The sequence below is a fragment of the Stegodyphus dumicola genome, chromosome X1 (genome assembly GCF_044657685.1).
Source record: "Stegodyphus dumicola isolate Sdum_Otavi_A_Nest chromosome X1, ASM4465768v1".
NCBI classification, from domain to species: Eukaryota; Metazoa; Arthropoda; class Arachnida; order Araneae; family Eresidae; genus Stegodyphus; species Stegodyphus dumicola.
This window is the reverse complement of record NC_140780.1, coordinates 66,150,980-66,164,795: the sequence shown is the minus strand read 5'-3', so window position 1 is coordinate 66,164,795 and position 13,816 is coordinate 66,150,980. Positions and strand designations below refer to the sequence as shown.

Below are 13,816 nucleotides of genomic sequence, written 5' to 3'. Positions count from 1 at the left end.
TTTCCCTATCGTCGCCTCTCGCTCTATGAAGAGATCGAGGGGTGGTACACCGGCTAGAACTTGCAAGGCTGCCGTTGGGGATGTTTTGTAAGCCTTACAGATTATTAGTAGCTGTTGACGCTGTATGGTATTTAATTGACGTCTCATATGGGTGTTCAGCCGCGTGGCCCATACTGAGGCACCATAGGTGACGATTTTCTCCGTAACAGTCTTATACCAGATGCGGAGAATTTGGGGTGACAGCCCCCATTTGATTGCTGTCATTCCCCGCATGGCATTGGTTAGGAGATTCACTCTTTGTCTTAGCATCGTAATATGGGGAAGCCAGGAGAGTCTCTGGTCTATGACCACTCCAAGATATTTTAGCTGGGTGACAAGATATTTTAGCTAAATTGCAATAAATTCTATACAAGCTATGCCTGAATATGCAAATTTATACAGATATGCTGAATGTCACCAGAAAAGTGATCTTTGTGTATATCTCATGGACATTATGTCTATGGAAAGAAAGGATACCCAAATTATTTCCTGTAGGATGCGCATACTATATTGATATTTATTTATAGAAATATACATTATGTTATGAACAATGTTTTTCCCTATGAGGACTGGACTTCTTTTTAGAGTTGTATTCAGCTGCGCTATATATATCAGTAACAACAAAATGGTGAAAATGTGTTTTAGACCTTTCGCGTTCCACCTGAATAAAACCATAATAAAATTACTGCTAATCGGTTTTTAAAAGCCATTTTGTATGTTACATGTTATTAATACACAAATTTTAATGCATTTACATAAAACTAAAACATAGTTATGAAGAATAAACGAAAAACATATGCGCCAGCCCTGATAAAATTGCCCCATAGAAACCAGTAAAGCTTTTTATGGGTATCCATAAAATTCTATGGGTTTCTGCTGACTTTTACTGGTTTCTATTGGTTTCTGTGGGTTTCTCTTACTTGTCTGTAGGCCCACCAGCGGCCGAGCGGTAAAGACGCTGAACACTGGTAGTTCGGTCCGAGGTTCGAATCCCGCGAACGGGCTGGCTGCATGGGCGTTTTCGTGGTTTTCCCCATGTGTAATGTATATACGAGCCAGTTCCTCTTAGAAAGTCCTCCACGAAGGCCTCCCTCCTTTTAGGCAGATAGCCCTCGTGTGCTTTGCCATAATTAAATAACCCAATCCTTACTTGTCTGTAAATGCGCCATAGAAACCAGTAAAACTTTCTACTGCTACCCGTAGAATTCTGTTGGTCTGCACTGACTTTTATTGGGTACTTTCTCAAATATGACATGATTTTTTAGCTTCTGAGGAATCTTTTAAAGCTATTATATGCATCTGTCAGCTATTATATGCATCTGTCATGCATACATCTAAATACTCTGTCAACTATCCGAAAATACATACAAACAACCACAATTAAACTTTCGAAACATATGAAAATCAGGCATACATTGAATGTTTTATTTCACTGGCGAAAACCTGAACCATTGCTGAGGTTTCACCATAAAAAGAATTCTTAAAATATCAAATGAAGAATGTGTTAGGGCTACTTCTTAATTTGAACTATTAAACTGTATAACACTAAAGTGAAATTTTTTACAGTATACATGTGATCGAAGAAACTAACTTTCATTGAAAGTAGGGTTTGAGAGACAAAATATTTAATTTTGACACAAGTTTTATCCTCGGGGAGAGGGACAATAGTTTAAATCTTTCACTCAAATCGACTGAAACTGTTGGAACAATTTGTAATTTCCATTGACTTGTTTTGCTTTGGTACGACATTCAGTTGCAAAATTGTAATATAATTTTTCGAACGTTAATTATTATACGCTAAGTAAACGAAGAAGCAAAGTCGGAAATTTTTGGATACATTTTTGGACGTGAAATTCGAATGTTAAGTCAAGTTTATTAAGGAATTCATCTTCAGCAGAACTTCAACCCGAACTGCTAGGATCGTTATGGCAAAGAACCAATGTTATTTGCTTCAGCAGTAAGCTTATTAATTAGTATGCACAATACAAAAATTTCCTACTTGTGATTCATCCATCACTACAGAAATAAACACACAGTCCTTGCATCTGGATTTTTACTTTTTGAATGTATCTGCTGCCACATCATCCACGCGCCTCACTAGTCACATCAGATCCCTAATATTCAAAATAGCTTGAACAAAGCAAATAAACTGCACAAAGACAAATCATGGCCAAATCATTATGGATAAAGCAAATCAACTGCACACTGAAGACACTTTCTTCCAAACTCTCCACCAAGAAAAGCATTCCAAACTTTAGTAATTTTTCTGCTATCATGTAGCTAACACGGACACAAATTACTCTTGTGCTCAAAAAAAAAAAAAAAAAAAAAAAAAAGATTATATTTCTTGAAAAAAATTGCAATTTTCCTTCAACTTTTCCTTTTTTGAAAAAACATTTTTCCACCATGATTTGTCTTGCCATTGTGCAGTCATTCGAAGACAAAAAGCGCTTCTGAATTTCAGAATGTCAAACGAGTATGAGTAACTTAAATCAACTGTACAAATCCTGCTTTTCATCAACCAATCACGATGTTTATATCTAATTTCTCGTTTTCTAACTGATTGCAACATTGAGAGAAATAGAATTCCATTCATTGTTTCCCCTCCTCACTCTACACTTTTCAACAAGATGTGTGTGAAGTTTTAAGAAAGACCCTTGGCGTGGTTTCTTTTATGTTTGTTTTAATCAAGAAGGTCAACATGGTGGAGTGCTTAAAATAAATTGACCCTCAACAAAAGTAGAGTTTGAGATAAATATCAAACGTCTTGCAAACTTCTCTATAGGGAAAATCAAAGAGTTTGAGACAGCTGCATTAACCATGGAGGTAGGAAGTACCAAAGAATCTGTAGGGAGTCCCTTACAGATTCTTTGGAAGTACGAAGGAGAGGCCCTAACCGGTTTCGCTACACTGCTTTGAAGCACTCGCGATCCCTTTCGGGTGTCCAAAACATTGGGTGATTTACCATTAAGATCAACGGGTTTTGACACGATTGGATGTAAATATTTTGTAATTACGTCGTAAATATACACATAAATGCACATATTTTCTTTTTCTACAATATGTGGATGACAAAAAAATTTATTTTATTTAAAACATTTTGGCGTTTGGAACATAAAATAAAAGTAGCGAATACGCTATCAATGGTATCGAAAGACGTATACAATTTTAAAGGTACCGAAAGGTATTTTTCATTCTTTAAGCATAACATTTTTGCTAAAATCTATATTTTTGTAGTTCAACTACTTAGAATTGTATAAAACAAATTTATAATCAAAATTACTGTTGTTGGTTATCGAAAAATAACCAAGATGTGATTTTTGCGTAAATGTCACTAAACTATGCAAATTGCTATTATTCATCACACAATGGATGTTTCTTTTATGCGGAAATGTCCCGTTTTTCGATTTGTATGGAACTGTCCTGTGTCGAAACAGTATCGAAGCGCTGTCAAGGGAACTTCTGAAGGTAAACAAAAAACGCCCCATGTGGAGACCGGAGTAGTGCTTCACTCAAAGTGCCTGGCTAGCCCTTTCTTCCTTTACCTCAATGGCATTAACAGTTTCATTCTTAACTTATCGAAAACGCTAGGCGGGCCAAGAATCGAAGATCCTTACTTATATAGTTAAGTGTTTGCATGAACAACAAATAACATTGACAATAATAATAATTATAATAACAATTTTAATTTTTTTTTATTTCATGGACTATTTTTCGCATTTCCATAACTATTTGAAAAACTTTTTCGAGTAGGAAGAAAGGGAACAAGCTTCCAATGCCTAGCTGAATATTAATTCCATGTGTATTATAAACATTTTTTTTTTTAGTTCTTTTTCCCAAATAGGGCTAAAATTCGAAATTAAAATAATACACCACAGTGTAGCTATTCTTCTCTATAGTTAAAAGTAATTCAATCTCCTGTACCTTGTTAAGAAAGCAAGGCTGTGATAAGTTCAAATATAGATGTGTTTATAAAGTTCTGCGGTGAATGGTGGAATAATATTAAGAATCTGAGTGAAGTTTTCATATGAAGAAAACCAAAATTTAGCGTATGATTGGAGATTTAAATAGGATGTCCAAAATAGTTCAATATTGATGAAAATCAAGTTTTATATTTTTACGTTCAAACCACGAGTGGTTGGTCTCTGTATCCCGAAGTACGGAAGCACCTGCAATCTTATAGAGAATAAAGGGTTCAGTACACCCTTCCTGCTTGTGTCGTCTATTCCACACATACTTGAATATAGTAATCTCCCTGTTCCTATTCAGACACGTAATATTTTCAAAGCAGATCAAAAGACATACAAGTCCTGACAACTCCTTATAATAGTTGTTCAAAATCAGTAGGTCTTATAATAAAGAAACTTATGTAAGTCTGTATTTGTTTTGGAGGAAAAGGGAGAAAAATATAAATGAGTATGCTTAATGCAAAAGAGAGGAGTGTTACTAATGTAAAAGTTATATAAATGATATATAAACTTATATAAAAGTTAAATATAAGGAAAAAAAAGTAAATGAAAAGTGTAAAATTTACATTTGTTAGACATAATTCGGTGAACTTTTTGAATAAAAGTAAGATGTGTAAAAGAGAATTAGTGATGTTTTGTTAAGTGTTTCAAAAAGTTAGTATAGTCACTAGTACAATAAGTTAGAAGGAAAAGTTCTGAGTATCTCTCATTATGTATCAGCAGCATAAAAAGTAAAAAATGTAGTATTCCAATTAAACTAAATAGAATTAACATTGAAGGTATTGGTCTAAAGCTACAAAAAATATTATCCACAAAGGCCTGCAGAGGGAAATGATATGCATGTAAATTTCCAACCTAAATTTCATAGACAAAAAAATATATCTAGGTTTACTTTTGGAGAAAAGGAGATATAAAATGAATAAGTATTTAAAACAAGAGGAGAAGAGTTAAAAATAAAATAAAAATGTGACAAGAACAAATTTTGCGAAAAGAAAAAATTAAACTTGCAAAAATAAATATTACTTTTGTGAAAAAAAAAGTTAAACATAAAATTCTTTTTAAAATAGAAAAGTGAAAAGAAAGAAGTTTAGGAAAAAAAAAATTATAAAATAAAAAAGTGAAAAGAAATGTAAAAAATAAATTCGCTTTCGTAAGAAATTAAAATGTGGAAACATTAATTTGTGAAAATTAAAAGTAAAATTTACGTTTTTCCAAAAACCATAAATGTGGGATGAAAATTTAATGCATTATATTTAGGAAGAAGAATGCTTGTAAAATAAAAAAGAGAAATTTAAAATGTGGTAAAATCTTACATTTAAAACAGCAAATAATAAATTTAAAGTAATGATTTAGAACGTCAATATAAATCTATATCCGCTCCAAGAAAAATAAACTCGCTGATTGGTTGACATAGGAAGGATGTTGTTAGCGAGATTATAATTGGACGTTAAGATTGCATTCGTTAGCTTTCTGGATGCACAAAGGTGTGAAGTGGTTTGGGCACGTCGGAACAAGCCAACACCTCCTTATAGAAGCCGGGACACTGGATTGTGACGTCACGCGTAGTCGTCTATGTCGAAACCCCGAGAGAGCAACGAAACAAAACAGGCTGCGCGCTAGTGCCGTACTTGATTTCACTATTTGATATAGATACTTGGGTGGGATTTTATTCAGAGATTCAATTATATATAATGAATAATTTAATTACTTCAAAATTTAACACAATAAAATTTGACATAAATTTAAGAATTTTTTGTTTCTTATTTCTTGACTTTAATGAATTATACTTCCTTGTAGGTTTCACAGCAGCATTTAAAAAGTTAAAAATCAGCCATACTAACTCAAAAAAGGAATTTCTGACTTTTCCCTCATAATTTAATATTGCTTTATATTTTTCTAATATTTATGAAAAAAACCCAAATTATCTGCATACAAACTATTACTTATCATTTCATTTTTCTTCCAATCAGTAATTTGTCTTTAAAAGAAAATGGTATAAAAATGCACTAAATTTTGTCTATAATATGCTATGTGTCTTGCAAGTTTCAAATAAATTAGTATATCAGAGGTTTGCTTAGCAAATAATTCAATGTGCAATTTAAAATTATTGCTTAAATCTGTAGAACCAATAATATTAGTTGTATATGTACTTAACTGTATTGTGTTAGTTATATAGCTGAACTTGAAAATAAAGATTCACAAGTGAAAAATAAAAAAAAATTATTTACAATTTTATGCAAGCAGTCAGCATAACAAGTTATAACATACAAATAAGTTAAAACCAGCTGATCTCTTTTTATCAATAAATTATTCAAACTTTCTTGTAAAAATTGAAGCAGAAATCTCATTAAGCATATTGCCATACTAAGAAATCTCATCAATTCTTATTTATTAACAGGTGTGAAAATTTCAAAACTGCTTCTATATTAATTGGGTCTCATCAGAAACAATAAGATGAGACTATGTGACCTTAATATTTAAATTTTGATACTGCAAGTTCAAGTTTCTATTCGTTAAATTTCAACCCATTTTGTCTGGCAATTACAAACACCGTTATTAACTTTTTACAACAGCCAATTAATAGTTTCAAAATGTATTACGATACTGCCATAATATGGATAAATATCGGGCAAACACTTGAGAAGACCGTCCATTACCATTTAAAACACTTCAGGTGCACAAATGATATTAAATTTTATACGATGGCTATTATTATTTATGAAGCATATAAAGATACATTCAACAGCAAATGGATGTCAGCATCACCAGTATATGTAAAAACATTTATTGATGTTGTGTAAAGGAAGTGATTATCAGTTAATGTTTCAAATATAGAAAATAATAAAAATGTTTTACCTATGCACCAGTATCCAATTTGAAAGTATCTGGTCACTACATGCAACACAATTTTGTTGTAATTTTTCCAAGCTAAAATCGTGATCTTCTAAGTTACTCGCTATCAGGCTTGTTTAATTTAAGCAAAGAATATATCAAAATGATTTGTCCAGAAAGCCACCAGTCTTAATTATGGAACACCGGTAATTTCAAAATGCACATGAAAATCACAGGTTTGTGAAATGAGTGCTCCTAATCAGAGACACCCTTTATTCAGCCAATTCCCAGAATAATAGTAGGAGTTATTACAAACCTGTTATTTTGTCGCCATGCTGAAACACATAACTGTTATCTTGATAAAGTAATTTATCATATGGTAACATGAAAATTATACTCAAATGATATAAGTAATGGCCACTTAAAGACACAACATAGACCCTTTTTTACACAACAACAAATTAAAGACAAGGAAATGAATTTTTCAATATTTTTAAGTGTAAAACAGTCAGTACATGCCCATATAAAAAATATAAATTATAATGACCCATTCTCAGTATAAAAGCAGCAGTTACCATAAACTTGTCATCTTGTAAGCATGCTGAAACACAACTTTTATCATGAGAAAGCATTTTACAGTATGTTAACACCAAATGATAACCACTTACTAAACATTAAGTGGTAGCTATTTAAATACAACCCAGATACCATTTTATGCAGCAAACACTCAACAGCACGAAAATGAATTTTTCAATATTATCATCTTTCAAGTGCTCTGAATATAAAACAGTCAGTGCATGTCCATATGAACAAAATTATAATGACCCATTCCCAGTATAATAGCAGCAGCTATTATAAACATACAATTTTCTAATCATGCTGGAAACATATAACTGTTACCTCGATAAAACATTTTACCATATGTTAACACAAAAATTATATCAAAATGATAAGAGTAGTGGCCACTTAAAACATAACCCACACACATTTTTATGCGATGACAAATTAAAGGCAAGGAAATTCCTTCTTCAATATTTCAAGTCATAGAGTGGATATATAAATAAATATATTTATATACGTTTGGTGTGGCCGATTGCAACCAAAATACGAGGTGCACATATACATGTTATAGCAGTCCTATATACAAAATTTCAACGTTCTGAGGCTACTCGTTTTTGAGTTATGTGAGATATGTACGTACGCACGAACGTACGTACATACGTTCGTACAGAAGCCACGAAAAATTCTCTTCAGAATTAATTTTAGTTTCAGTTTTTTTAAGCAGTTTTATAATTTTTTTGAAGGAAAAGAGTATTTTATTCTGTCCTTACGTACAGATATGGTGCAAAAACATCGTTAAATTGCATTCGATAGCGGTCAAAATGGATATTTTCGGTGAAATATGCTGCCTGAAACTTTTCGCGATTACAATACTTCCTTTTCACTTCGTACAAGGAAGTAAAAAGGACATGCCTTCTTCAATATTTCAAGTCATCTAAATATAAAACAGTCAGTATATGTTCATATCAACAAAATTATAATGACCCATTACCAGTATAACAGTGGCAGTTATTATATACATATCATTCGGTAAGCATGCTGAAACATCACTTTTATCAGGAGAAAGCATTTTACCATAAGTCAACACCAAACTTATACCCAAATGATAAAAGTAGTGGCCGCACTAAAACACAAACCGAGATACTTTTTTACGCGATGACAAATTAAAAAAAGGACATGCCTTCTTCAATATTTCAAGTCATCTAAATATAAAACAGTCAGTATATGTTCATATCAACAAAATTATAATGACCCATTACCAGTATAACAGTGGCAGTTATTATATGCATATCATTCGGTAAGCATGCTGAAACATAACTTTTATCAGGAGAAAGCATTTTACCATATGTCAACACCAAACTTATACCCAAATGATAAAAGTAGTGGCTGCGCTAAAACACAAACCGAGACACCTTTTTACGCAATGACAATTTAAAGGCAAGGAAATGCCTTCTTCAATATTTCAAGTCATCTGAATGTTAAACAGTCAGTATCTGTCCATATCAACAAAAGTATAATGACCAGTATAACAGTGGCAGTTATTATATACATATCATTTTGTACCCATGCTGAAACATATCACTTTTATCAGGAGAAAGCATTTTACCATATGTTAACACCAAACTTATATCCAAATGATAAAAGTAGTGGCCGCACTAAAACACAAACCGAGACACTTTTTTACGCGATGAGAAATTAAAAAAAGGACATGCCTTCTTTAATATTTCAAGTCATCTGAATGTAAAACAGTCAATATCTGTCCATATCAACAAAAGTATAATGACCCATTACCAGTATAACAGTGGCAGTTATTATATACATAACATTTTGTAAGCATTTTGAAACATATAACTGTTACTTTGATAAAGTATTTTATCATGTTAACACCAAAATTATACCCAAAAGGTAAAAGTAGTGGCCACATAAAAACATAACGCAGACACTTTTTTACACAACAAATTAAGGGCAAGGAAATGAATTTTTCAATATTTCAAGTCAATTATAATGATAAAGAATCTTACCATATGTTAACACTAATTTGATATCCACATTAATAAGGACCACTTAAAATACAACCCAGACACTTATTTACATAGATGCATAGAAATGAATTTTTCGTTACTATTACTTTTCAAGTGATCTCAAGGTTAAACAGACAGCATACATGAGTAGAAAAAAAATAATAAGGAATTCACAATAATGTGTAACAGTAACTGTTAGATGCGAAAATATTTTTTCAACAGAAATAAATCTGAACTAACATCACTAGGCTTTGCTCAATTAATTTTTTGTGTCTTGTTACATGCATTAAAGTTACTAAACTTACTAGTCTATGAAATACAGCATCATTTGAATTAAAACCTACATTTTTTAAATGTTTAATTGCTAAACACCCATTATATTTTTATTTATGCTTTAAAGTTTTCAATTTGCGCTCTTTTGCAATGCTTTTCTGGTTTAGTGTATCATTCTTTAATTTGCAATAATTATTTAAAAATGTGTTCGTTGATGACCAAAGAATCTGCTTTAACACTTTCTGTGACTCATGAGCTTTAGGGCAATCATCTAGATTTAAAAAAATGTCATTTTCTATCAGTATGTCTAGAGTTAAGTTACATGCTATATCCCTCTGATTTGCAGAAAATAAAAATTCATTCTCAAATTCTTCAGATACAAGTTTTTGAATAACAACATAATTATATATTACTGAATTTAGTACATCAGGATGAGGATATAGAAGTCCTCTATCAAATCTTTTTATCCAAGACTGTCCTTCATTTTCTACAATTAATTCTTTATCAATAGTTAGATTGCCTTTACAAATATCACAGCTTAATAGTTTCACAACTTTATAACTACAGTAACCAGCTATATACATTAAAATTGGTATGTCATTTTGAACATTTTGTATATCTTCATTTGTAATAGTTATTCTTCCTGAGAAAGTGCATCCAATATTTTCTTGCTCCAGAGATTCAATACACAGGTTTTTACAATTTAGATAAATAGGAATTCCTCCATACTTTGATGATTTAATAACAGTTGGCAGAAGACTTTGTAATCTTAATTTTGCTTCAGTTTCATATACTTGCCTTATAGAAATATTATGTTGTGAACCAGCCAGCTGTCTATATTTTCCGAATCTATTCTCTAGGAGATCTGTCTGAACTTTTCCTGGTAAAAAGTAAGTAAATTTTAGCTCCTCAATGCAATACCTTGCCATTTCGAGCAACGAATAGCTAGTATGTGTTAATGCAAAATGTGTTTCCTTAGTTAGTCCACCACTAGAACAGCCTAAAAGTTTCCACTGATCTAACCACTCAAGTAACTTATTTAAATAAATATATCTAACATCATCATTTTGCACAGTTAACGGCTTTTGATACTCATTCATCTTATGGTGTCCTTTAAAGATACTTTTGACATTGACTATTGACCACCATGTAGATATAATTTTAATAAATTCAGCTGTTGTTTCGTAATTTAAAATACTATTTTCTTTACCAATAACCATTATTGCCTCTGCAAGACGACTGTCAAATATTTGTAATGCTAGCTTGACATTTTGTCTTTCCAAATTGGTTGGATACAGAGCTTTTAGAGTCAAACCATAACTATATTTTACAATTCTGCCTGCCTCTAATGAATGGAGACTTTTTATGCATGCAAATGCCGCTGTTTCGACCTTGGAAAAATTTTCAAAATTTGGATAAAATAAACATTGCCCAGAAGTTTTTTGATTTATCCAGTTGTTCCTGACACACTTCAAGATGTGCACTGAGTCAATAACAAAAAATAGTGGCCGAGATAAGTCTGCAGGGTTTTTATACACAATACTAATTTTTGGAGGCATACAAAATAATGACATGGCTTTTTTATTTATTGAATTATTGTCAGAGACAACTGCCACAATTCTATAACCTATATTTTCTAAACCAATTATAATTTTCTTAAGATATTGATACAGATCCTCAGCATTTAATGATTTAACTGGTAATATATGTGCCACATCCTTGAAAGGTGATAATAAGCTACGTATCATAAAAACATAAGCACTTGTAGCAGCTTTTTCACAGTTGTAGGCCATGCCACACAAATTTCCTCCTTTAAAATCGAAACATGAATTTAAATGCACTTCATCCATCATAATAATTACAGTTTTATCATTTTCTTCTAAATCCTTGCATCTTTGTTTAACATATCCTAAAAAGTCATCATTAAATTGCTCAGTAATAGGATTAAGAGAAAACATTGAACAAATTCTACGAATAGTACGTGGATGGGGAATAGAAATGTAACCTGAATGTCGTAAAAACTTGTATGCATGCGGTGAGATCGAGTTTAACAAACTGCAAAAAATAAGTAAATCTGGAGTATATCGATACTTCTCTTTCTTTACATTTAGTTTATTTACTTGCTCTGAAAGGAAGTTCAGTTCAGTTTCTTTTTCAGGTAACACTCTTTTCACTTCTGAAAGCATATCATCCACAATTTGTATAGAATTCTTAATATATTCTTCATTTTGTAAGTTATGAGACAGACTTTCAACTTCCTTTAGTACTTCTAGAAACATATTTACATTACTAATTTTTAGAGGGAAAACAAATTTACCAATAGATTTTATAGCGATGTTTTTAGTATAAACACATACTGTTAAATCCTCATTTATTACTACCGATTTCTGAATTTCTGGAGCTGGGTCACTTAAAATATCAAGTAACATAGTTGAATTTTCAGTATGTACAGTTGTCCAAAATGTTTCTAAAATCTGATGTTCTAGGCAATTATTGAATTCAATTAAACTTTCAAATGATCGTTCATTATCATACCGTTCTTTCATTTTCAAACTTTCTTCTATCGCTTTCTCCAGGTATTTCTCTTCTAAACGAGCTTTCTTCTTTTCTGGTGACATTCTCGATACAGAATTTGATGACATGTAGGATGGGCCATCAGGGAACTGAGAAGGTATGCATCCTTTTTTCAAACGTGGCCTAGAAATTGGGGCTTTAATTAACTTCGCTGATTTCTCATCATACATTTCGATTTCTCGTATTATTTCATCTGATCGAAAATGTAATTCACATACCTATAAAAGAAAATATTCAAAAATCAACTTGTTGTGAGTACAAAAGTTAGATGCATGTTAATATTTAGTAACAGAAGTCAATAAGCCCTATGATTTAAATAAATAATTTGATACATAAATACGAATTAAAAAACCAGTAATATCATTTCAATTACGTGTATAATTTAAGTAATTTGTAAAATCTGGAATGCTCATCATAATGATTACAGCTTTATTTACATTTAAAGAAAATTATATATTTGAGATAATTGTTTACAACAAACACTGGTTACCAAATACAAATAATTACCTTGAATACATCATACCAAACTTTCATATATCATTACAAAAATTTTAAAATGAAACCTATTATGATTACTTAGTAGTTCCTTGTCATATAAATTATGATAAATTTGGAATAACTACAGAATCTGCCTGCACAGTATACTAGAAAGCATTTACAAATTATTGGCATTTATGTAACTACTAAATTTAGAATTATTCCTGTTATATGGAACTTTATTTCATTCATAAAACTTTGAAGGAAAATATTTTTTTGAAATGATTAAAACAGGCAAGATTAAAATCTTTCAAACATAAAACTTCTTACCCACAGATCAAAATCTAATATCGTAAGCATAAACATCACATACCTATCAATAAAAGTAATAAAAAAATGTAAAGATACAAAACATAAAAAATGCAGTAAAATTGAACTTACTCTGGTATGTTTAGTAGGTTGAAAGCCATCTTTTCTTCGTAGACTCCTTATCCATTTCATCCGGAGTTCAGTCTCATTTGGAAACTTGAATACAGCCACTTTTGGTCCGTTTTTATAATTACCACGACATGTGGCTACAGCACATTTATGAGGCATCGTATGAAATTATAAAAGCACGAGACAATATATAAAAAAAGCACGAGACAATATAAAAACTCTGTCGCTAACGCAAATAACCGCTCCACGTTCGTCGCTCTTGGCTCAACTACGGGGCTTTGATTTTGTTTGAAGGAGCGAGGTGAGTCAGAGACGACTACCTGTGACGTCAGAGCTTCCCCTCGCTTCAGTGTCCCGGCTTCCTTCTATAAGGAGGTGTTGAACAAGCCCGCGTCTACGCACTTGTGCAACCTAGTGACACTGTAGTTGTTTCCATTGCACAAGACCAAATGGATAAGGCTGGTGAACAATACCAAATAACAGGATTCAAGAGATAAAACGTGGCCTTTTGTCGTGAATCGCATCCCAGAGGTGGCAGGCTCGAATCCCAGCCGTAGGGGATATTTTTATAACTCGTGGAATAACATAAAATTTATTCATTAAAAATTACTGCATTAAATTAAATAATAGAAT

At 31.8% G+C, this 13,816-nt stretch overlaps 1 protein-coding gene across 1 annotated transcript; it reads right to left on the bottom strand.

The window, feature by feature from the left end:
• Window positions 1-580: 580 nt before the first annotated feature.
• LOC146993164 (uncharacterized) lies at window positions 581-13,522 on the bottom strand. The gene is made up of 4 exons (XM_085808160.1): window positions 13,187-13,522; window positions 11,238-12,486; window positions 10,108-10,574; window positions 581-700 (listed from the first exon to the last, which is right to left on the bottom strand). Exons 1-4 carry the CDS (start codon window positions 13,340-13,342, stop codon window positions 581-583), a joined length of 1,992 nt encoding a protein of 663 aa, XP_085664286.1. The 5' UTR covers window positions 13,343-13,522.
• Window positions 13,523-13,816: the final 294 nt, after the last annotated feature.

Bases quoted from the DNA above. Each gene is read 5' to 3' on its own strand.
- LOC146993164 (XM_085808160.1), bottom strand. From the start codon at position 13,342: ATGCCTCATAAATGTGCTGTAGCCACATGTCGTGGTAATTATAAAAAC. The intron at 12,487-13,186 runs GTAAGTTCAATT...TTTCTTTTATAG, and splicing joins AACCTACTAAACATACCAGA to GTATGTGAATTACATTTTCG. The intron at 701-10,107 runs GTAATATATAAT...GGTTTTATTCAG, and splicing joins ATCCTGATGTACTAAATTCA to GTGGAACGCGAAAGGTCTAA.